Source organism: Bufo gargarizans, chromosome 5, assembly GCF_014858855.1.
Source record: "Bufo gargarizans isolate SCDJY-AF-19 chromosome 5, ASM1485885v1, whole genome shotgun sequence".
Classification (NCBI taxonomy): domain Eukaryota; kingdom Metazoa; phylum Chordata; class Amphibia; order Anura; family Bufonidae; genus Bufo; species Bufo gargarizans.
The window spans coordinates 336,368,725-336,392,494 of record NC_058084.1 but is presented as its reverse complement, the minus strand read 5'-3'; the positions used below and the strand labels follow the sequence as shown (position 1 = coordinate 336,392,494).

The following is a 23,770-nucleotide window of genomic DNA, read 5'->3' as shown; positions in this document are numbered from 1 at the left end:
AGGACAGGACCGTGCTCCCAGACTAGAACCATGCGATGGACCTACCTCCAAGAGGGACATCTTGATGCTGACTTTTATCTTTCCTCCATTCTGCAACAACATCCAATATGGCATTAAAATGAAAATCCATGCGTTTATCTATAGATGGATCAGTCAATCTTCCTCCTTCCTGAATCAAATCACATTTTTCTCGAAGTTTCCGCATTTTAATCCCAATCTGTTACAGAAATAAAAATGTGACTGGACTGAGAGCAGCGGCTGACAGTATAAAGATGGTACACTGTACGCTGGTAATACAGATATATTATAAAATGTCATCATTTGGGTAAAAGTTACTCAATGTGCACCCAGTGGTTACATAAAACAAATTCATTTTAAAATAAAAGTGCAATTTCGGAACCTCTCAACTTTGTAACCGACACGTATGAATATCTGGATGCAATTAAATGGTTAAATCAAAGTAATGGCTAAAAGGGTTGTACAACACTGGCAGCTCACATCCCCGCTGAACCGGAAAGTGATCATGCCGCGATGCATGCGTTACCATGACTGGCTGCAGGAGTCACGTGACCACACTCAGGGAGTCATCACTTCCTTCCTAGAGGGGATGGGTGCTGTGGCGAGCGCTCTTTCATTTTACACCATTTCAATTTTTTTTTTATTAAACAACCCCTTTAAATCAATATCATAGCTGTATGATGTCTATATCTAATATTAAAGAACTGTACGAAACTTTAAAAAACGTCAATAAAAACACTGAAACAGAAAAGTAATGCTAGAATCGGAGCTGGGAGCAGGTGACTCTGTCCACTCTTTGGTGGCCCTCCTGGGATACTGCAGCTCAACTTCTATTCACTTAAAGGGGTTCTCCGAGACTGTAAACCCCTTTTTCATATGGTTAGACAGGATGAGGAATTTAAAAAATACAATCACCTGTGACCGGTGCTCCGGTTCCATCACCAATCTCCTTTCTACTACGCTTCCAGTCGCTAATGGACCAGAAGTGCCATGTGCTGTCTACACTCTGGCCTATCAGTGGCCTCAGCGGTGGCATGTCGTGCCTGCACACATCACTGCTGAGGCCACGGACTGGCTCGCTCCTTTCCTTCACAATGCCAGTTAAATAAATGCATTCACCACAGAAACCCACTTGCTCACACATTATCGCAATGGGATTGTTGATGCAACCGTTCACAATCTGTGCTCCTTTTCCAATGGTGACTCCCTTAAATGATTTATCGTCCCAGACTCTACCACCAATCCGGTCTCTTGCTTCAAGAATCATCACCTGAAATAAAATGGAAAAGTGTAGAATTATTTCAATAATGCCTATAGAGCTACATATATAGTAGAACTCTTAAAGGGAACCTGTCACGTTCAAAATGCAGTGCAATGTGCAAGTACCATGGCATAATGCAGCTAAGCAGAGTATAGAATATATGTGTATGTGTGGATCTTAGGAGTCCAGTGGGCAGTCCTCATCTGTGACAGACAGCTTTCCTTGTATACTCCCCTTACCTGAATGCCAAAATTGTCGAGCTGCCGTGCGGCGGCTAATCCTGCTGGTCCTGCTCCAACGATAATCACAGATTTCTGTAATAGGAAATGAAGGGCGTTACAACTGTGTATAACACAGGAACACCGAAATGGAAAATCTAACGTATTTTACGTACTTTGTGGTATTCCTTTGGAAGGAGGCACTGACCAGGGGAGACAGACAAAACCCCAGTGTTAACTAGTCCTTTCCTTGTCATAAAATAGAGAATCCGTTCCATCTCCTGTACGCAGCGGATGCGGACTAATCCTCTCACCATTATATGATGAGCACAGGTCTGTGGTGTGAGCACCTCCTAGAATCCAAAACAGTTACCAATGTAATTTTGTATCGTTTACTAATATGCAAGAATATCGAAGTAAAATACAGTACCAAAATATTCTCACTTGACTTGCAGTTATAAGTTTACTGAATTGAGACAAAGCTAGGTCTTGTTTAATAGCATAAGAAAATGGAGAGAAATCTCGAGGTCCTTTTACATAGGCAGATTATCTGGCAGTAAACCGGTGCATATAAATGTACCAATTAGGGCTGAAACGATTATTCGATTGAATCAAGTAATTCGACACAAAAAAATCCTCACTGCAAATTTTGGGCTCTAGGGTGGGGGAGAGCTGACGGCACTGGGGTGGGGGAGAGCTGACGGCACTGGGGTGGGGGAGAGCTGACGGCACTGGGGGAGCGGCGCTGACGGCACTGGGGGAGCGGCGCTGACGGCACTGGGGGAGCGGCGCTGACGGCACTGGGGGAGCGGCGCTGACGGCACTGGGGGAGCGGAGCTGACGGCACTGGGGGAGAGGAGCTGACGGCACTGGGGGAGCGGAGCTGACGGCACTGGGGGAGCGGAGCTGACGGCACTGGGGGAGCGGAGCTGACGGCACTGGGGGAGCGGAGCTGACGGCACTGGGGGAGCGGAGCTGACGGCACTGGGGAAGTGGAGCTGATGGCATTGGGGTGGGGGAGAGCTGACGGCACTGGGGGAGTGGAGCTGATGGCACTGGGGAAGTGGAGCTGATGGCACTGGGGAAGTGGAGCTGATGGCATTGGGGTGGGGGAGAGCTGAAGGCACTGGGGTGGGGGAGAGCTGAAGGCACTGGGTGAACGGAGCTGATGGCACTGGGGGATGGTGGAGCCGATGGCACTGGTTTTTATAAAGGAAAACAGTCTATTAATTCATTATTTCTTATTACAATACTCGATTAATCGTACAAAATAATCGATAGAATACTCGATTACTGAAATAATCGTTTACTGCAGCCCTAGTACCAATTGTCCTAGTGTATGGGGACGAATGATCATCAGTACGATCGCTCATCCCCATTCAGTTTGCATTTCTCAGCAGCACATTCCCTACTTACATAAATAGATTTGATGCTGACAAATGAGAATCTGATCAACCTACAAAGGGTGTTCATTTGCCCAATCATCGGCCCACGTAAAAGGGCTTTTAGGCCTCCTCTTACTGAAGGATCATGTTAATTCAGCAAGGGGTTAAAGGGGATGTCCACTAAAGAGAGCCCCTGTCCATATACCCTATTAGGGCATCGCCCGAGAACACTTTTGTCTTGCAGTATCACAACTCATCAGCGGCACCACCAGAGGTGGGCTCTCACTCAGGGATACTACTTATGAAAGGATGTTGATCTGGGTGGACAATCACTTTAAACAGATATCTGTGGTCTTATGTCACTGAATAAGTGACTTCAATAACAGGAAGTTTGAACTGGAAACGTGCAACCTCGTATCATAGGAAAAGGAACCCAGAGGATGTTCCTCAGTATTCACAGCCCCAATTGTAAGGGGTGTTTCAAGATTAAAATACTGAAGACCTGACCACAGGATAGGTAATTCATATGTGATAGGTAGAAGTCCAACTCCCGATAACCCGCCAATCAGCTGTTTGAAGAGGCCACACTGAGACCTCTTCCTAGGCAATGTGAAGTCACGTTCATCGGTCACATAGCCTACGTACAGCCGTAGACTGCAATATGAAGTGCACTATACAGCTTGGTATGTTGTGAGGAGGCTGCAGGCTTGGTGCCAATGAGATATTGGTGACCTATTGTAAGACAGGTCATGAATATTGTATTCACGGAAAATCCCTTTATAGACCATTTTCTTGCAAACAAACAAATCTAAGGGTATATTCACACATGACATATATATTCCAGTAGTAGAAATTTCTCCAACCAATCTGTCACGTGTACTTTACCATAGCAGAGCAAATAACATGGTAAAGTTATCTTCGTTCTAATGCATAGGACAATACACGAGACACTTACCTTACATTTTATATGCCACAAGGCCAAAATAAGATTTCTCATGGCCAAATACATTGTGGGGTCTCTAGAGTACTCTGGAAACTCATAAAGCTCATCTAGTTCCATCACATCTGGTCTGACACAGAGAGCTTTGCCACATTCGTTGGGTTGGTAGAACGGCTGAAAATACGGATTGATCCCTACAGTAAAAAAGAAGAAAAACTGCATTAACTAGTTTAATAATGAATAAGAAGTAACTGTATTGAAAACCATGGAAGCTGAGTATACAGGCTTACCAGAATTAGAGGACACTCCTCTGCTTTGCTCTAGTTTGTGGTCTCCATGAAGACGGTTTGCGCTGGTACATGATGGGCTCATGCCTACACAGTCCGGGTAATAGGCCGCTAGCAATGGGGCGGACGGGCTGTCTTTCAGGAGCGGAGGTAGAATAAGCATTGCATACCATGGCTGAGTTGGTACCTCTGAAACCCTCTGTTGGTAATCAGAGAGACAATAGCATAACACATCTTAAGGTTTAACCTCTTAGTGACCAGCCTGTTTTGGGCCTTACTGACCCAGCGTTTTTCTTCCTTTTTTCATCGTCTCGTTCCAAGAGCTATAACTTTTTTATTTTTTCGTCTATATAGCTTTATGAGGGCTTATTGTTTGCGGGGCAAGTTGTAGTTTTAAATGGCGCCATTTTGGAGTACACATAACTTTCTGCAGAATTGGTATTACATGGGGAATGCTAGTAGTTATTAAAACAGACAGGAGGTGACAGGTCCTCTTTAACTTCTATCAATCTCAACACAGAATATTAAACAGGATTCCTGGATGTACCGCAAAAAAGAAATGTTTTTTGCCCTCTTCCAAGTTATTTCCTTATTAATGCATATTTGTCACATTTCTGATCTCTAAAGGTTATTTCTAAGAGTTTGATATTGATGGCCTAGGTCAGTGATGGCGAACCTATGGCACGGGTGCCATAGGCGGCACTCAGAGCCCTCTCTGTGGGCACCCACACTATGGTGTACCAACATGCATTAGACTTTTCCTGCCATTCAGCAGCGCAGGGCGCACTATGAACGGCACAGGCAGCACACTGAATGTAGGCAGGCTATTGTAGATAAATGATAAAGTACATGGAAGATATACTATACTGGACTGTAGTATTCAAGGTAAATTGCTGTGTTGGCACTTTGCGATAAATAAGTGGGTTTATGTTGCAGTTTGGGCACTCAGTCTGTAAAAGGTTCGCTATCACTGGCCTAGGTCATCAATATTTGATCGATGGGGGTCTAAATCCCAGATTTCCCGGCAATCATCTGTTGGAAGAGGCTGCTTTGTTCCGGTGGGCGCTGCAGCCTCCTCAGAACACACCAAGCACAGCGCCGTACACTGTATAGTGGTTGTGCTTGCTATTGCAGCCGAGCTGCAAACAGGCCATGTGACCATGACATCAGTGGCCTAGGAAGAGGTCTTGGCAATTACCGTGGCGTCAGCTCATTGGCAAGGGTTCTGGGAGTCTGACCCTCACTGATCAGGTACTGAGGACCGATGCAGAGCATAGGCCATCAACATTGAACTCCCAGAAAACCCCTTTACTTCTAGGTTCATAGAAATGTCAATATACCAACAGCACGGATTAGTCTACAGCAGGGATGGCCAACCTGCAGGTCTCCAGCTGTTGTAAAACTACAACTCCCACCATGCCCTGCCGTAGGCTGTGTGGGAATGCTGGGAGTTGTAGTTTTGCAACAGCTGGAGAACCTCAGGTTGGCCAGCCCTGGTCTACGGTGTTCTGCTCCTATTGAACTGAATAACAGATACATATATCTGAACACAGGGCTGACCCCCATGTATAAGTACCAGGCTCTGGAAGAACAGAAAAAGATCATTGCTCTTTAGTTAAGATATAGAGTACAGTCGTCTAATTAAAGGAACACTCCTTGTACCACCTCTGGGACCAGCTCCTACATTGAGAACAGAGCCCTGAAAGTGGTGGAGGGCACACTGCGCAAGAGCAGCTGCCCTCCATTCATTTCTATGGGGCTGCCGGAAATAGCCAAGCGCTGGCTCAGCTATTTCCGTCGACCCCATAGAAATGAGTGGGAGTGTGGCCGCGCAAGCACAGTGCACTCCCATTCACTTCTATGGGGCGAGCGCTTGGTGGTGGGTGGCCCGACCCAAGGAAACCCGGGGTCCTCCAGCCACCAAGCCCCCCTCTCCGTTTTCGATATAGGTGCGGGTCCCATCAGACAATGAGGGCATTTCCTAGCGATATGAAAATACCCCTTTAAATCTCTGCATACTGCATTTTCTTCCATAGTCATATGCCAAGGCAGTGATCGCCACTTGTTGCCACTGTGGACGACATGTTGTAAGGCAGTGTAGCAAGCAATGAGCAGCAGGGGATTGGAGTATTAGTAAGTACAGGAGAAAATTTATGGTTTTAGCCTACGGAAACCCCTCATTATGGGTAAATTCATGTCATAACTGTTGCATGATCCAATAATAGACCCAGAGTCTCACATCTCTAGTCAGGAATTTCAGCGTGCTTCACTTTGAATAACTACATTAATTCAGACATATAAAGAAGGTTTTAAGGGGTTGCGTCACTACAGCAAGTGGCATTTGTTATGAAGATAAAGTGAATACAAGGCTCTTACTAATGTATTCTGATTGTCCATATTGCTTCATTTTTCCATCACATTATACACTGCTCGTTTCCATGGTCACGACCACCCTGAAATCCGGCAGTGATGGCCGTTCTGGTGGCTGGTCCCATGGGAGCGCGAATAGGCCCCCACGTAGCTGAGCTGCGGTGGTGGATGTAACCCTTGGATACGAGCAGTGTATAATGTAAAAGAAAAATGAATCCAGCCAGCAAAGCAGGCAATATGGACAATACATTAGTAAGTGCCTTGTACTAACTTTCTCTACATGAGACATGCCACTTGCTGAAGTGAGACAACCCCTTTATGCCTATAATTGCTGTAAAATCACTGCTGGCGATGTCATAGAAATGTATCTCTAAATCACTCCAGTAAAGTCTAGACACTAGAGCTGGTTCTTAAGACACAGGAACCAGAGTTACTGTGATGATGTGACACTTGGTCCTGAGCACTGAAGCGCTAGCGTTACCAAATCCAATGGAAATTACTGTTACAGACAACAGCGATTCCCAGTCTTGTAGCACAATTTCTCAAAATCTGGGAAAATCCCGGCATGCAACAATTTAATAAATAAATAAATCAGATCAGCGACCAATCACTTGCACATAGCGACTGATGGTGCCTAGTCATTCCTAGAAACGGCGATTGGCACGATATCCTTGAGATCACTAGGATTGTGCAACCAAAGTGTATAGATCTACCCCCCAACCTAGCTAGCCCCAATATTGTCCCCAAAACCATCTAGCTGCATGTCCCAATTACACTTCAGCAGCGGTAAATACACCGCTAAGATGGCAATTTGCAGTAATCGAGAACCTGAGCCTGCAGTAGATAATAGAATCCTCATCTTACTGTATTTATACCGCCAAACAGATGTCAGTACGTACCCGCCTTTTTACACACCCTGCATTAAGGACTCGCGCTCTAAAAAGGCATTTATGTTACTTTCCTATACGGTAGCCCATTAGTTTATTGGTCCAATTTTTTAGCCATTATTAGTCCAGATGGATGGGCTCCAACCCGCTATGCCCCAGCCTTTTTTAAACAGACTGCGTCTGTATGCGTTCACTAGAATGGGGGGCGAGTTTTTACGGAAACTCCTGCCTAAATGGTGCATGCTGTGGTATTCTATGCATGAACCAATGTGATTTTCTATGATTTGGTCCAATGACTATAACAGGTCCATTCTACACTGAGACAGCAACTGGATGTAAGCCTTGGTTGTGTGAATGAGCCCTTATAGGGACACAAAACCTAAACATTCTTATTATCTATTTAACAGGAGATGGAGATGGGGCGGACTGGGAACTTATAGTGGCCCTGGAAAAAAAATAACTAAAAGTGGCCCCATGTTGTAGATAGGTCCAAATTGACAGAACGCAGGGCAACACATGCAGATAGGGACAACATAATTAAGCGGGGCCAGCAGAACAAAATACAACAGTGCAGCACAAAATACTGCCGCCCGTGCCACACTGTGAAACTGTATCATCGTCCTGAGGATGGCAATACAGTTGAATTCAGGAGAGCCACTGCAGGCGGTGGCCAAGTGCATAAGTGCTTGATGCTTGGGTGGCCTCCTGGGCATTAGCCCACCGGGAAGATTCCCTGTACGGTCTATGACCAGTCCACCCTTGAATGGAGATAATAAACTGTGATATGCAAGAAGCTAGAAAAAGGCTGACTGTAGAATACTTCAATGGGAGGACAGTGAAAGTACAGCCATGTCTGTCCCCACTTCTTCATCTATAGCCTTTAGAACTCTTTACATACATTTTCAAATCCAGACAATTTCACGTTTAAAAGTCCTTTAAGTCAGGACCACTTTCTGAAACCTATAGGCGAAGATTTATATCATAACCTTTCACAGATGCATATGATGAAATGGAATAATTCTAGTTCATCTCTACAGTTTCTAAAATGTGCACTTACCAGATCTTCTGGCATAGAGCAATGATCTGACCCTTCAGCCTACCAGGGGAAAAAAAAAACATAAAAATGAAAACAGCAGCTATTGACTAGAGTTTAATAAAGGATATATTAAAATAACAAATAAACTAAGTGAAATACAAATCTACAATGTAATATTCGTTGTCACCTCATCATCACTAACCACAGACTTCAAAAGTACTAAGACCCAAGGAATCCAGGTATTGTTCACACTTTATGAATGGGCAAAAAGTGTTCATTGTAATGTAAATTGAAAAAAAACAACAAGCAGTACAATATAGAAAAGTATAAATCACTTTATAGACTTCAAACTGTAATATGAAGAAAAATGATATGTTGCTATAGCTTACTCAAAGAAAAAGAGATATTGTACAAACCCAGCGCAGCAAGAAATCAAGAACCAATCAGCTTACAGCTTTCATTTTTAAAACTGCATTTGCAAAATTATAACTGTGATCTTATTGGCGGTTATGAGAAACTTCTCCACTTTTTACATGTATTCGTTTCTATAGATGCAGCCCAGTATCATCGGAAATTACCTTCAGAGCATTGTTCAGCTTCATACCACATCTGTATGTCTTCGCCATTTGCATAGTTAACTGTATCTCCTTTGTTAACTGCCGCCATTTGCCACATTCGGGTTTTGTGCATTGTACCTAGAAATCAATTGAGACAACGTATTACAATAAAAGGTACAGAAGAGCTGTCATTTTTCACAAATAGAGAACAATTAGGAAGAAACAATACATGTGAAATTGTGATTTCACTGCACAGAAAATATACCTAGTGCTGGGTCACATCACGTTTCTGGATCAGCTATAGGGCTGCACAAAGTGGATGACCGATGTGTTCTAGACCAGTGATGGCTAACCTTGGCACTCCAGCTGTGGTAAAACTACAACTCCCAAGATGCCACCCTTGCTTGGTTGCTCTCAGAACTCTATATAAATAAATGGAGCATGCTGGGAGTCGTAGTTTCACCACAGCTGGAGTGCCAAGGTTAGCCATCACTGTTCTATACGAAAACGGGTGGCACAACACAAAACTTCCACAGCAGTGTATGGGAGCCATGCAAACAGCATATGGTACTTGTGTAGCTTGCTGTAACACACAGTTTGCATAGCTCCCATTTATATGGGATTTATGGAAACATCAAAGCGCCAGCTTCTGTAACTCCAGCCACCCCAGGCCGGCGCTTACTGCGCGTTATTCCCATCTCGGCCGTGAAGGGCTAAGATGGCACAACCCTTTTTAAAGCAGATTAGTCAGCTGAATATTAGAGAAGAGAAGCATATTACTGCTACAGGTCAGTACTCCACGTTTTCCACATAGAGAGGCAGAGAGAAAACAGCTGAGGCTACTTTTACACTTGCGTTTTTGGCTGACTGGCAGGGTTCAGCAAAAACGTTTGTAATAATACTACCGGCTGCATCCGTTATGTATGTATCCGGTTGTATTTTGTCTAAAATGACCATGACAGATCTGTCACTAAAACCACTGTAAGTCAATGGGGGACGTTTTCTATGTGTCCAAGAAAACGGATCCGGAACGACACACAATGCAAGTCAATGGTGCTGATCCAGTTTTCTTGGAAACATAGAAAACGTCCCCCATTGACTTACAATGGATCAGTCATGGTCATTTTAGACATAATACAACCGGATCCATTTTGTTCTGCATCCCATGACGGAAATAAAACCCCAGCTTGATTCAGTTTTCTGTACAGTATGAAAAACGCAACCAAACGGAACGGAATGCATTTTGGAGCATTACATTCTGTCCAGTTCAGTTTTGTCCCCATTGACAATGAATGGGGACAAAACGGAAGCATTTTCTCCTGTATTGAGATCCTCTGCCGATCCCAATACCAGAAAAGTGAAACGCAAGTCTGAAAGTAGCCTCACTCAGTTTGTATCATTTGGCACACTGGAAGAATACAGCAAAAAGCTTTTTTTTTTTGTGTCTTTCTGGATCCAAGGAGTATGGATTGTATTTGTAATATGCTGCCCTTACACAGCAAAGCATATTCAGCAGATACACCCAGGGGTTTTCTAGACACTTGCAATATTAAAGGAATTGTCCAAGTTATATTTATTGATGACCTATCCTCAGGATAGATCATCAATATCAGATCGCTGGGGTCCGACACCCGCACCCCCGCCGATCAGCTGTTTGAAGAGAAGGCGTGCGCCGTGCCAGCGCTGCCTCCTCTTCACCGTTTACCTTCTCTGCCGTTGCATCTGCAGTGGTGAGCAGGTGTAATTACACCTAAGCCGTCCCATTCATTTCAATGGGACAGATCGTTCCCATACACTTGTATAGGAGCGATCCGTACCATTGAAATTAATGGGACGGCTTGGGTATAATTAGACCTTCTCACCACTGCAGATGCAACGGCAAGAAGGTAAGCAGTGAAGAGGAGGCGGCGCTGGCACGGCGCACACCTTCTCTTCAAACAGCTGATCGGCGGGGGTGCCGGGTGTCTGACCCCAGCCGATCTGATATTGATGAGGATAGGTCATCAATAAATATAACTTGGACAACCCCTTTAATGATCTACCCTCAGGATACGTCATCAATATCAGATTGGCGGGGATCCAACAAGGTCTGTAGAACCACAGTCTCCTCACACCAAGCACAGCACAGTCTATTGTATCGCGTCTGTGCTTGGTATTACAGATCAGGCCTATCCAACTGAATGGGACTGGGCTGCACCTAGGTCATGTGACCGATGAATGTGACATCAGTGGTTTAGGAATAGGTCGTGGCTCTCACCTAACAACTAATGGGCAAGGGTGCCAGGAGTCAGACCCTCGCCGATCTGGTACTGATCCATCAATATCAAAATCTTGGAGAACTCCTTTAATAAAAGTCAAATTTTAGCTAAAAAAGTTAAATCAAGCATCTCACCCAGTATGGAAGCTGCTGGTCAGCCATGAATGCTTTAAGGCTTGGTTCGCTTTTTCCATTGCTTGTCCATATACGCTTCCAAGAAGCATATATATCATAACCATCTTTGTGACTACAGAAAAAAGTTACATGTCAGTAGCTGAGCAAAACAAGTGTCCTAAAGGAAAATAATAATGTCACCACCAACCTCCTATAGTAGTGATCGAAGCATTCATTGCAGAAATGTTCCCCACAGGAAAGATGATACCATCTTGATGTGTAACCGTTCTTTGCACATCTGAAATTAAAGAATCAAGTCACATCTTCACCTATGGTTAAACCTACAATATAGGGATTCTTATATTGGGTAACAATCTGTGTGATTGGGAAAATTAAACTGTCTGTGAGCAAAACGTAATGTTAAATTACAAATCACATCCCTTAGGGCTCAATTACTGCTGTCCACAGCACGGGCCGAGTCCAGGCAGTGTGAACTCCGTGCTGTGGTGTAGACTTGAATGGGTCCGTGATCTGCGAAATACGGCAAAAGATGGACATCTATCGTCCTATCTTTTGCAGTATTTTACATACAGCGGACCCATTCAAACACTGACACGGTGACCATACTGGTCGTGTGAATGAGCCCTTAGGCTGGGACTATAGGAGAACCTTGCCACAACATATGGTCAAAGACTGCAAAGTGGTTGATTTGTGACCCACAAGTTGCCACAGGCCAACCATCTCATAAAATTCAGCAGTATATTGAAGTGAATGGGAGCAGCGCTGCATTTACCAGCTCCATTCACTGCACAATGGATGGAGCGGTGTAGTTCCCGCAACAGAGCCACTGCCAAACAGCCAATTGGCAGTGGTGTCAGACACCTACCAATGAGATATTCATGGCCTATCTTGAGGATAGATCATCACTTGTAAAGGAGCAGACAACCCCTTTAAAGGGGTATTCCCATCTTGGACATCGTGGGACCCACACCTATACTTAGAACGGAGCCCATAAAGTGCCGGTGGGTGCACTGCACATGCACGGCCGCTCTCCTTTCGTTTCTATGGGACTGCTGAAAATAGCCAAGCGCTGGTAGCTATTTTCATAAGCCCCATAGAAGTGAATGGAGTGATGACCACGCTTGTGCGGTGCGCCTTCCATTCATTTCAATGGGACTTCTGAAAATAGCCAAGCACACCAGCTATTTTGGCAGTCCCATAGAAATGAATAGAGGACGGCTGCATATGTACGGTGAGTCCCCAGAGGTGGGACCCGCACCTATCAGACATTGGGGGCATATCCTAGAGAGATGCCCCCAATGTCCAAGATGGGAGTACCCCTTTAACCACCTAACTGTTTTCCCCAAGTCCAGCTCGGGTTGTGGGAAAAGTAGCTAACTGTTCTGCCGGAGCTGGGCTCGGGCAGAAAGTGGAGGGGGGGGGGGGGGGGCTGCTTTAGATGCTGCTATCTCCTGAATAGTAGCAGCTAGAAACATGCAACTGGTCTTGTTTGAAAGCTGACATTCCAGGCTTTCATACAAAGAGTTCAAGCAACAGAGCAGAAATCACTGTTAGAAATTGAGTCTGGAATAATCAGGGGAAAAACCTGCTTTTACTTTCACTTTCAGCTGCACTCACTGCATCCCGATTTCTATCAGTGATATCTTCCCCTGTACTGAACTTACTGCTGTCATTCTGGTATTGTCTGAAAGCTTTGAATGCCAGACAATACAAAGCCCATATCTCTAGGTACGAAACGAGAGATATGAGCAGTTAAAGCCGCCGCCCCCCTCCCCGTCAGTGTGGAGGAGAACGAGGGAGCAGCTGCAGGAGGAAAGGAAAAAAGATATATAGAAATGTGACATTATCATCATTGTAGTGACCCAGATAATAAAATTATATTATTTTTACCACACAGTGAACGCCATAAAAAAATCCACAAAATAATGTAAAATTGCAGTTTTTTTAATCTTCCCCCCTACAAATAAAATAATAAGCTATTTAATACACTATATATACCCCAAAATGGTTCCTAAAAAACCTAAATCTCACAAAATAAAACATTTGTAAAATATTATTGGTTCTTAAACTGGTTGTCCGAGTTATGAAAAAGAAATATAGAGCACTGTAAATCTGATGGGCAGCAATATATAACTGAGCTAAGCAAGTTTTAGGCAAAAAAAAAAAATCTATTTCCTCATTTCCTTGGTTCTCTTCTGGCCCTTTGTTTATCTGCAATAACAACAATCTCTGCCCCTCCCCCTGCACTGCTAAGGGAGTGAATACAAGAGCTGCCCTGAGTGACATGTCTGTCTGCTGGGAGACTCAGCAGCACGTTATATGTGTAGGACTACAAGTCCCAGCTGTACAATGACACTGCTAATACACACAGGATCTTCTCCCTACCTGTTCTTGTGCAATGCTCTGCAGAACTCATCTGTCAGCTCCTGTGCCCAGCATTTGCCTCCTCACTGCCTGCAGCTACCCAGTAAGGCCCTTTTCACACAGGCGAGTATTCCGCGCGGGTGCAATGCGTGAGATGAACGCATTGCACCTGCACTGAATCCGGACCCATTCATTTCTATGGGGCTGTGCACACGAGCGGTGATTTTCACGCATCACTTGTGCGTTGCGTGAAAATCGCAGCATGCTCCTCTTTGTGTGTTTTTCACGTAACGCAGGCCCCATAGAAATGAATGGGGTTGCGTGAAAATTGCAAGCATCCACAAGCAAGTGCGGATGCGGTGCGATTTTCACGCACGGTTGCTAGGTGACGATCGGGATGGGGACCCGATCATTATTAATTTCCCTTATAACATGGTTATAAGGGAAAATAATACAATCTACAGACCACCGATCCCAAGCCTGAACTTCTGTGAAGAAGTTCGGGTTTGGGTACCAAACATGCAGATTTTTCTCACGCGCGTACAAAACGCATTACAATGTTTTGCACTCCTGCGGAAAAATCGTGCATGTTCCCGCAACGCCCGTGTGAAAGGGGCCTAAAGCCTTCAGCCCTGAGTCTGTGCAGCTGAAGGGGTTAATGTTTTTCCTCAAGAATCCAGGGAGAGAGCAATAAGCAGCAGTGCAGGGGGGCGTGGCCAGCACAGTGACGTCTCGTGTACAGGCACATATCTGCTCTCTCAGGCTTATGCACGAAATATCATTAGAACAGGTAGAGAAGCTGACATCACAGGTCATGTGACCCTCAGTGAAATCTAAGAAAGCAGCAACTGGAGATAAAGTAAGTGAATTGTAAAGTCCTTTCATTTGCCTAGTTAGAAACATGCAAAGAAGAAAAAAAAACTCAGACAACCCCTTTAAGGCTCAAATTAGGGGTTAAAATGCAATAGTGTCCCCTGAGTTGTGCGTCAACAAGATTTACTGCAGACACACATTCAAAATCTATAATTAAAAAAAGGGACATTTTTGGGAGGTTTTTTCCAATTTTAACCTGTTAGGAGATTAAGCTCACACACAATGGACTGCAATGTGATCATAGCAGGGATCAGGCGGCAGATTCGCCTTGGACTGCACCCTATAAATTAAAAGGATAATAATATCTGAGGCTTTCCTCAACTTGAGTGTGCTGCTCTGTCTGTCCTATTACAGATTGGCATGTGTACCCTATTGCAAAAAGGAACATATGCAACTCTTCCACCCAACACCAGATCTTGATTTATGTGGCATGCAACTTGCCATGTAATAATCCCAGCTACATAACAGTGGCCATTCCAGCACTCAAGGGAAGCCTACCTTTCAGCAGCACTGGCAAAGCAAACGGGACAAGTTGCTGTGCACCCGGCCTTCTCACATTTCCTGTATTTCTTCTCCAGGTAATCCTCGTCATCTTCTATTGCTTCACTTGCCTTTTTCCTCACCTAATCCAAGCCATAAGGTACAATTAAGGCTATGGACACTTTCTGAGGCATTTTTTTATATTTGCATCGTACTCATTTTCGGTGAAAAATAGCATATTTTTTTATTAGTCTTTTTTTTTCATGTTCAGCAGTTTCTGAGATAAAGGAGTTAAAAGTCAGTCTGTTTGCAAGCTATCACTTTCGGTTTTCTTTAAATCCCATCAGCTGACGGCTCATGCAGCGCTCGTATGTCTGATCTCCTGACCTCATAATCACTTATTTAAGCCATATTCTTATCAGTTTGAGTGTTTTTGAGGTCAGAAGATCAGAGATAAGAGCTACACATCAGGATCGACCGATATTGATTTTATTAGAGCCGATACCGATAATCTGTGAACTTTCAGGCCGATAATTTATACCGATATTCTGTGCATTTTCATTGATAAAACAAAAAATTCCTACACAAATCTGCTGAAAATGAACATGTTTATTGTTAACGTGTAGCTTTTGTTTTGTAAGTCTTTCTTTTTCATTTATACTTAATATTTTGGTGTTTTTTATTTATTTTTTTACTAACTTTTAGCCCCCTTAGGGGCAAGAAACCGTTTCCTATTCACCCTGATAGAGCTCTATCAGGGTGAATAGGACTTCACACTCTTCCAGCTGCCCTGTGCACACAGCAGCAGGGAGCTGACTATGGCAGCCAGGGCTTCAGTAGTGTCTTGGCGGCCATGGTAACTGATCGGAGCCCCAGGTTTATACTGCTGGGGCTCCGATCAGAAGCTGCCACTGCACCACTAATGAGGAGGGGAGACCCTGTGGCCACTGCCACCAATGATTAATACTGGGGGGCTTGGGTGGGGGGGCACACTGCACCAACAATGAAGATAACTCGCCCATTAATTCATATACAGTAGGTGGGAGCTGCCGCGGATGGCACCTACTTGTCATAGAGGTTGGGTGCGGCTATATGATTCTGCAGCCAGCTCCCGCCTCCTGTTGAATTTGAATGAATGAGTTAACATCATTGGTGGTGCAGTGACCACAGCCGCTCCCCTCCTCTTCTCCTCATTGGTGGCAGCGGCACAGGGGGGGGAGGGAGACACTGCTTCCTTCTCCCCTGTGCTGCTGAAGGAACATGGATCGCGCTGACAGCAGCGTTATTCTTGTTCCCTGATTCGTTATCTGCAAAATAGATGCCGATAACGTTGAAAATCCTGAATATCGGCCGATAATATCAGTAAAACTGATAATCAGCCGATCCCTACTACACATGTGCCGGAACATGAGAGGATTCAGAGAAAACAGCTTGCAAACAGACTGATTTTTAACCCCTGTATCTCATAAACGGCTAAAAAAATTCAATAAAGGCCAATTCAAAAAATATTTTTAGCCCAAAATGAGTAAACTGCAATCACAAAAACATTGCATCAAAGGTGTCCATAGCACTTAAGCTGCAATAATGTCTATACACAATCAGGGTTAATTTACCATGAATGAGGAAAAGGGAATGAAAAGAATGTCACCTGTCGTCCAGAAGATCGCAGAGGTAGGTTGTCAGGTGAGGGGGCAGATGGAGTGGTGGCCTTTTTCTTTGCTCTGCCTTTAGAGCCAGACATGGCGGCTGTGGATCACCAGATCACCTACAAAAAGGCATATAGACTAGATGAGGCTATAGATCTGTGCTGATGGGTGCAGGGGACGGAGGGGAACGATCATAGTCAGAAGGGAAGTGACCAGGCCAAGAGTGGTAGAGGAGCCTGCATCACCTGGCATATGTAGAGCCAGGAAGAGCAGCGGCATGATCGTATGGCCTGTGTGACAGCAGTACAGAGCAACATATATATTCTGGCCCCTGCTGCTGTCTACAGGGTGCGGGGGAGGCAGGAGTGGGACTTACTATGCTTTAAGCCTCATTCACACGTCAGACGTGTGCTGTACGTGTTCTCCACAAACAGCACACGTCCCGATTCATTTTAATGTGTGTATTCAGACATCAGTGTTTTAGCACGGTCCTTGTTTTCAGAGCGGATACATGCTCTATTTTGTCCGTGTTCACGGATCCATCATGTCCATTATAGTCTATGGGTCATTGAAAACCATGGATGCAACATGGATGCCATCCGTGTTTCACGGATCATTCGGAAGAGATGCTTTGAAAATTATTTTTCAGCTGTTCAGTGTCAGTGAAACACGGATGCAACACGGACAGCAAAAAACGGACACACAGATCCAACACGGATCCTTCATGGACAGCTTCACGGATGCATCACTGACTACCTGCTCACGGAATTGAGCACGGACAAGGACGTATGAATGAGGCTTTAAATGGCAGCTGGCTATACAGCCTATCAGCTGACGTCTAATGTACGAGTCTCTTCTCTGCCAAATCTGGATGATGTGCCCAGTCCCTCACAACTGTTCCTTGTCCGTAATGCGGACAATAATAGGACAAATTCTATTTTTTTTTTTTTTTCGTTTGCGGAACGGATACAGACATATGGAGAGGGAATGCACACAGAGTAACTTCCGTTTTTTTTTGCGGACCCTATTAAAATGAATCGTTCAGTATACGGTCCACAAAAAAACGGAACGGACACAGAAAGAATATACGTTTGTGTGCATGAGCCGTAGGCGTAAAAAAATGGTCTAAATGTAAGAAAGCTGTCTAACATTTAGACTGGCGCCGGAGCCTCTTCATAACTTTGGCCGATCCACCGCCAGATATAGGAGTTAAGTCGTAATAAATGACTCCCTATGTGTATATATGTTAGAGCGTACATTTATATGTGTGTGTTACTGTGCCATACATAAAAGGTGTATGTGTAAATGCGTGTTGCATACATATATGGAGTAAGTGTGGTATATATATGGGGTGTATGTAAAATATACATGGGGTGTGTCTACATGTGTAGCATATACAATGCATTCAAAAAGTCTTCAGACCCTTTCACTTTTTTTCCACATTTTATGTTAGATAAGATGCCTTTATTGTCATCTATCTTGTTGCAGCCTTGAGCTAGTTTTTCCTCATCAATCTGCACTCAATACTCCATAATAAAAAAATAATTCAGAAAGGTCTGCAAATTTATTATAAAACTGAAAAACTAAAATTTGGCATGGACATAAGTATTCATCTCTGGGGGCCTCCCATCTTTGAGATGTTTCTACACCTTGACTGGAGTCCACCTGAGCGGTTAGTTGATCGGACATGATTTGGAAAGATACAGCTAGAGTTGTTGCGATACCACATTTTTTTATTCAATTTCGATACCATAAAAAAATATTGCGATACTCTATACTATTTGATACCACGCAAAAAAATAAAACACCAAAAAAGCCACGTGCATTCCGCATTTTAAAAAATGGGAAATCGTGCAGTTTTTCTTTTATTTTTTTCTGTTCCGGCGTTCACTGCATAGATTTTTTTAATATTTTAATAGTTTGGACTTTTCAGATGTGGCGATATGTGATATGTTTATTTATTGTTTATATATTTTATATGTAAAATTGGGAAAGGGGGTGATTTTTAATTGGTGTGTTTTGTTTTTTACTTTTTTATTTTTTACAGTTTATTTATTAACTATCACCCTAATAGAGCTCTATCAGGGTGAATAGGACCTCACACTCTCCATGTGCTTTGTGCACACAGCAGCAGGGAGCTGACTATGGCAGCCAGGGCTTCAGTAACGTCCTGGCTGCCATGGTAACCAATTGGAGCCCCGCGATTACATTACTGGGGCTCTGATCAGAAGCTGCCACTGCCACCAATGAGGGGGAGGGGACCCTGTGGCCACTGCCACCAATGATTTTAATGCTGGGGGGTTGAGGGGGGGCGGCATACTGTGCCACCAATGATATTTAACCTTTAATACAGGAGGCGGGTACTGGCAGCAGATCAGCGGCAGTTAACCCCTCAGGTACCGCACCTTAGGTGTTAACTGCCACTGATCGCAGCTCCCTGTCAGAGGCAGGGTGCCGGCTATGCGATTCTGCTGCCGGAACCTGCCTCCTGTATTAAAAGTTAAAGAGGACCTTTCATGAGCAGGCTACATAGAGCGGCGCCCAGGGATCTCCCTGCACTTACTATTATTCCTGGGCGCCGCTCCGTTCGCCCGCTGTGGCCCAGTTACTTTCTCCTGCTCCGTATGCTAATTACTACTATCGGAGCAATGGGCAGGAGACATCAGCTTCTCTCCTGGGCGTTCCTTCTCCCTGGCTGTGACATTCTGCGCTGCGACTGGACAGCGCTACAGCAGGGAGAAGGAACACCCAGGAGAGAAGCTGATGTCTCCTGCCCATTGCTCCGATAGTAGTAATTAGCATACGGAGCAGGAGACAGTAATGGGGGCACAGCGGGAGAACAGAGCGGCGACCAGGAATAATAGTAAGTGCAGGGAGAAATTTCGATACCCGCAACAACCCTAGATACAGCCATGCAAAAATGAAGCCATGAGGAGGAAAGAAGTGCATATAGAGCTTGGAGACAGGATTATGTAGAGACACAGATCTGGAAAAGGTACAAAAAAATTCTAGGAGCACAGTGGCCGCCAATTCTTAAATAGAAGAGGTCTGGAACAACCAGGACTCTTCCTAGAGCTGGCTGCCCCACCACATTAATTGGGGGGCAGGGTTTAGGTAAGAGAGGGGACCAAGAACCCAATAGTCACTTTGGCTGAGCTCTAAATATCCTGTATGCAGAAAGGAGAAACTTCCAGAAAATCAACCATCATGGCAGCAGTCTACAAATCTGGGCTTTATGATGGAATGGTCCAGAAAGAAGTCCATCCTCAGTAAAAAATTCATATGAAAACACCTTTAGGACTCTCAGACCGTGTGAAACAAGATTCTCTGGTCTGATAAAGCAAGATTGAACTTTTTAGCCTCAATTCTAAGCGTCACGTTTGGCAGGAAACCTAGGCACTGCCGAATACCATCCCTACCTTAGTGTGTGTTGGGGTCGAGCGTCTATATGGCAACTACTGACTTCCCAGGAAGTCGCCCCAGTTACATGGCTATTCCTGCCCTTTTGTGGTGCGATACCCAATAAGACTGGAGGCTATAATCACTGTCTGAGGTGCTTCAACTAAGTACTAAGTAAAGGTTTTGAACATTTTGTTTTCACGTTCTCATTATGGGGAAAAATTTGCACTTTTTTTTATTTTAGCACAAGGCTGCAAAAAAAAAAAAAAAAGGGTCTTAAGACTTTTTGAAAGCACTGTACACGTGGTGTGTGAACTGCGCTGGCAGTGCGTGTCCAACGCTGCCTCACTCTCCCCTGTAGGCATGGACACCGCACTACTCACCCTGCCTGCCGCTGTCCCGCCGGCAGTGTTCCCAGCCACCGCCATCTTTGAATGTGTGTGTAGGCTGCAGCCTGTGCATTTTCTGTTAGGCCTCCTGGCCCACTCTACCCAAAGGATAAGTGTCTGATCGGTGGGGGTCCAAATGCTGAGGTCCCAACCGATCACAAGAATGGGGACCCATGTTCCCTCTTTTGGATTGGCAGACACATGCCAATATCTACGGGACTACTGAAGATAGCCAAGCTCACGCGCTCAACCATCTCCCTCAGTCCCATAGAGTTGAATGAAGTGACAGACATACATACATGTGTGTCTGCTGCTCAAGTCAAGTGGAGAAGCATAGGCCCCTGTTCTTTTAGTCCCAGGTATAATTCCCGTAATGGGAAAAGCCCTTTAATAACAGATGTTGGCTGGTGACTGGATGGAGTGGGCCCCGCAGTAGAAGCCTTAACGGACCTGGGCGGTGTAGAGAATATAGTCCTGTGCACAATACACAGAAGTGTAGCTACTGACTGGACAGGCGTAGGGTGAAGGGGGCTTTATCAATTTGATAGAATACAGGATCAGGGGCCCTGATCCACAGTTTGCTGTGGGGCCCACAGGAGTCGTTACACCACTGGCTGCATGTATTGGCAGCAGCATTGTCCCCCAGGCACCAGGCGATATTTACATGATTTGCTTTAGAGATATTTGCAGTAGATGTGAAAAAAAAAAAAGGGAAGAAAAAAATAAAAACTGCTGCAGAATTTCAAAGGTGAAACTCCGATTTCTGGGCTCGGTCTCATCGGACCTGCATCTCCAGCACAATCCACACTGCATTCAGTTATTCCAGGTGAAAGCCCCCATTCACATGCATTTCCGACAGGTCTGGATCTGCGGCAGAAGCCTAAAACCTGGCCTCACCGGACCGCCACCTACCCATTACCTATAGCTGTTCGGGGTCAGTGCATTTTCCGGCTTTTGCAGGCGGACGAGTGTAAATACTGACCATGTGACACTAATGACAGTGGGCGGAGCTATTGCTTAACTCTTTCAGTGCGCACCTTGGCGCCCTACCAGCTACCGCTAAGATTTTCTTCGGTTCCGCGGAATCTCAGACCCGCTGCTGCGAAGAAAAACCTATCGAAGCCACTGGAATCAGCTTACCGCTGCTCCGCCGGCCTACCGCTTGTCCCAGGGTTGTGTCTAGACTTCATGCGCCGTAAGGACCTTGTCACGTGACATACTAAAGGCACGTGGGGTTGAAGGAGCCGCGGGAAATGCGCTGCAGTATAAAGGTTAGTAATATAATATGAAAAATACTAATAAGCAAGCCTAATGGTAGTGGTTATTGAGAGGCGCATGGTCACTTTGAAATTGAAGGGTCTGCGCCCTGTGACGTCAGAAGGTCCTTAAGGCGCATGGAGTTTAGTAGAAGTGTGCGATCTACAAATGTGTTCCCCCGGAAAAAAAATTCGACACGCTTAGTTCCGGGGGAATGAGAATGATAACACCGAGAATGACAGCCGATGACGTCATAGCCGATGACTCCATGACATGAAATTGAATTCATGTCATGGAGGAATTTATTACATCTCAGCTGGAACTTTTGTAAGAGGAAAGAAAAAACAAGTTTAGTGCAACACGGGGGACGTCACTGTCCTAAGTGACTGGAGCGACAGAGACGCAGGCGTGTCTGCTGCTCCAATCATACTGGGGATGAACACAGGGACCCTATCCTTGTGATCGCCGGGGACCCCATCATGTCACGTGACCGTGTGACGCCACAAGGTCCTTACGGCGCCTGGAGTTTAGACACGGTCCGCCAAATACAGGAGCCCAGTCTGATAGATCAGCGGAGAGGTAAGCGTCCGGGCTGCTAGGGGGTCGTCTGAGACCAGTGGGCGGACTCAGAGCCCGACCTGTGTCAGGATTCTGTGGAGCTGCCCTCACACTCCGAGGAAGCTGCTGGGGCTGTATATTCTCATGGATCTAATCTAAGAAGACACTTTATAATAATAATAAATAATTAGACCAGCACACTAAAACCAAATCCCATAAAATCACTCTAAAAGCAGAATACCTGCTGAATGGATATACAGCATAGTAATCTGCCCCAATATAACGTACCGTAGATTATCCATAGCCTGGTGTAATAAGGTGACCAGTATAGCCAGTTACTGACCAATTGTAGGGTAAGCCCAGTCCTCCTCCCACCGCTCCTTATGGCGAAATTATATTCCTTATAAAATTTTGGTTACACTATTCTGGGGGCAGAGTCGTCCACTTCTAGATTAATATGCTGTATATCCATACAACGGGTATTATGCATTGGCTGCGAAGATACATGTAGTGCATGGCTTTTATAGTGATTTTATGGGATTAGGGTTTTGTGTATTGGTCCGATTATTAATAAAGATATATAGTATTATTATTAGGACCCATTCACTTCAATAGGGTCACAAAAGATGCAGACAGCACACAGAGTAGCCCCGCCAAAGGATAGGCATTGTTACAATGGATCCAGATCCGTCCATACGGACGTTATCCTTTTTTTTTTTTTTGCGGATCCGCAAAACGCATACGGTTGTGTACATGTAGCCTTATATGTGTTCTTTTGAAGTGATTTGAGATTAGATCCAGAAGAACATATAGGTGTTATAGTACGTGTTGAGTTTTTCTGGTATCATAGGGGTGTATCTGATTAAGGGCCCTTGCACACGACCATATGCAATGAGCCGTGAGCGGCCATATGTCCCGAAGCGGCATTGATCGAGTGCACAGCATCATAGATTACAATGATGCTGTGCACGTTGGGCCGCCCGCGGCTCTAAGATCTTATGAGTATCGTGATCCCATAGAAATGAATGGGATCATAGCGCCCTAGCCATATAGATGCTGATTTATAGGGGGGAAAGCAGTAAGCTGTAAAGCCCACCGGGCTTTGGCTGCAGCAGTCACTTGTGGTCAAAAACATGATGTCATTGCTTCAGTGGCGGGGAGGATTGTAGCAGCGGTCCTGGAATGGAGGGGTTTGTTTTGGTATTTTTACCCACATCCTGTTTTCACAGCAAAGCTAAAGTTTACAGAAATATATAATATATGTGTATACAGTACATACTCAAAGCAATACAAAAGTATTGTTCTGACTGATACAGTCGATTACAGGTTCAAATTCCCTAAAGGGACTCAAAATATGTAAAAGTTTTTAACAATATTAAAAAAATAAACGGTATATTAAAATAAAAAAAAAAAAGGTTTGCATGATTAAAAAGCTTATTTCCCAGCAAAACAA

General features: G+C 44.7%; 2 protein-coding genes across 8 annotated transcripts in view; one reads left to right on the top strand and one right to left on the bottom strand.

The window, feature by feature from the left end:
- Positions 1-23,770, bottom strand: part of KDM1B (lysine demethylase 1B) — a 63,964-nt gene that overhangs the window by 37,615 nt on the left and 2,579 nt on the right. For 3 of the 5 annotated variants that reach the window (XM_044293031.1, XM_044293034.1, XM_044293035.1), the window contains exons 1-13: positions 21,643-21,698; positions 16,717-16,833; positions 15,087-15,211; positions 11,539-11,628; positions 11,352-11,463; positions 8,981-9,097; positions 8,424-8,462; positions 4,113-4,308; positions 3,838-4,016; positions 1,674-1,850; positions 1,519-1,593; positions 1,151-1,288; positions 46-217 (exon numbers count right to left, since the gene is read on the bottom strand). In XM_044293031.1, the coding sequence (XP_044148966.1) occupies positions 46-217; positions 1,151-1,288; positions 1,519-1,593; positions 1,674-1,850; positions 3,838-4,016; positions 4,113-4,308; positions 8,424-8,462; positions 8,981-9,097; positions 11,352-11,463; positions 11,539-11,628; positions 15,087-15,211; positions 16,717-16,809 (1,513 nt within the window). In that variant the 5' untranslated portion in view covers positions 16,810-16,833; positions 21,643-21,698. Of the gene's footprint in view, positions 1-45; positions 218-1,150; positions 1,289-1,518; positions 1,594-1,673; positions 1,851-3,837; positions 4,017-4,112; positions 4,309-8,423; positions 8,463-8,980; positions 9,098-11,351; positions 11,464-11,538; positions 11,629-15,086; positions 15,212-16,716; positions 16,834-21,421; positions 21,514-21,642; positions 21,699-23,770 lie in introns of those variants that run through there. The other 2 variants (XM_044293032.1, XM_044293033.1) reach the window with 2 other exon arrangements.
- The window catches only part of TPMT (thiopurine S-methyltransferase), a 33,782-nt gene continuing 31,283 nt past the window's right edge, over positions 21,272-23,770 (top strand). Inside the window, exon 1 of one of the 3 annotated variants that reach the window (XM_044293040.1) lies at positions 21,272-21,328. Coding sequence is in view for 1 of the 3 variants with exons in the window: in XM_044293036.1 (XP_044148971.1) it covers positions 21,756-21,773 (18 nt within the window). In the remaining 2 variants the exon portion in view is untranslated. Of the gene's footprint in view, positions 21,329-21,645; positions 21,774-22,023; positions 22,339-23,770 lie in introns of those variants that run through there. The other 2 variants (XM_044293036.1, XM_044293037.1) reach the window with 2 other exon arrangements.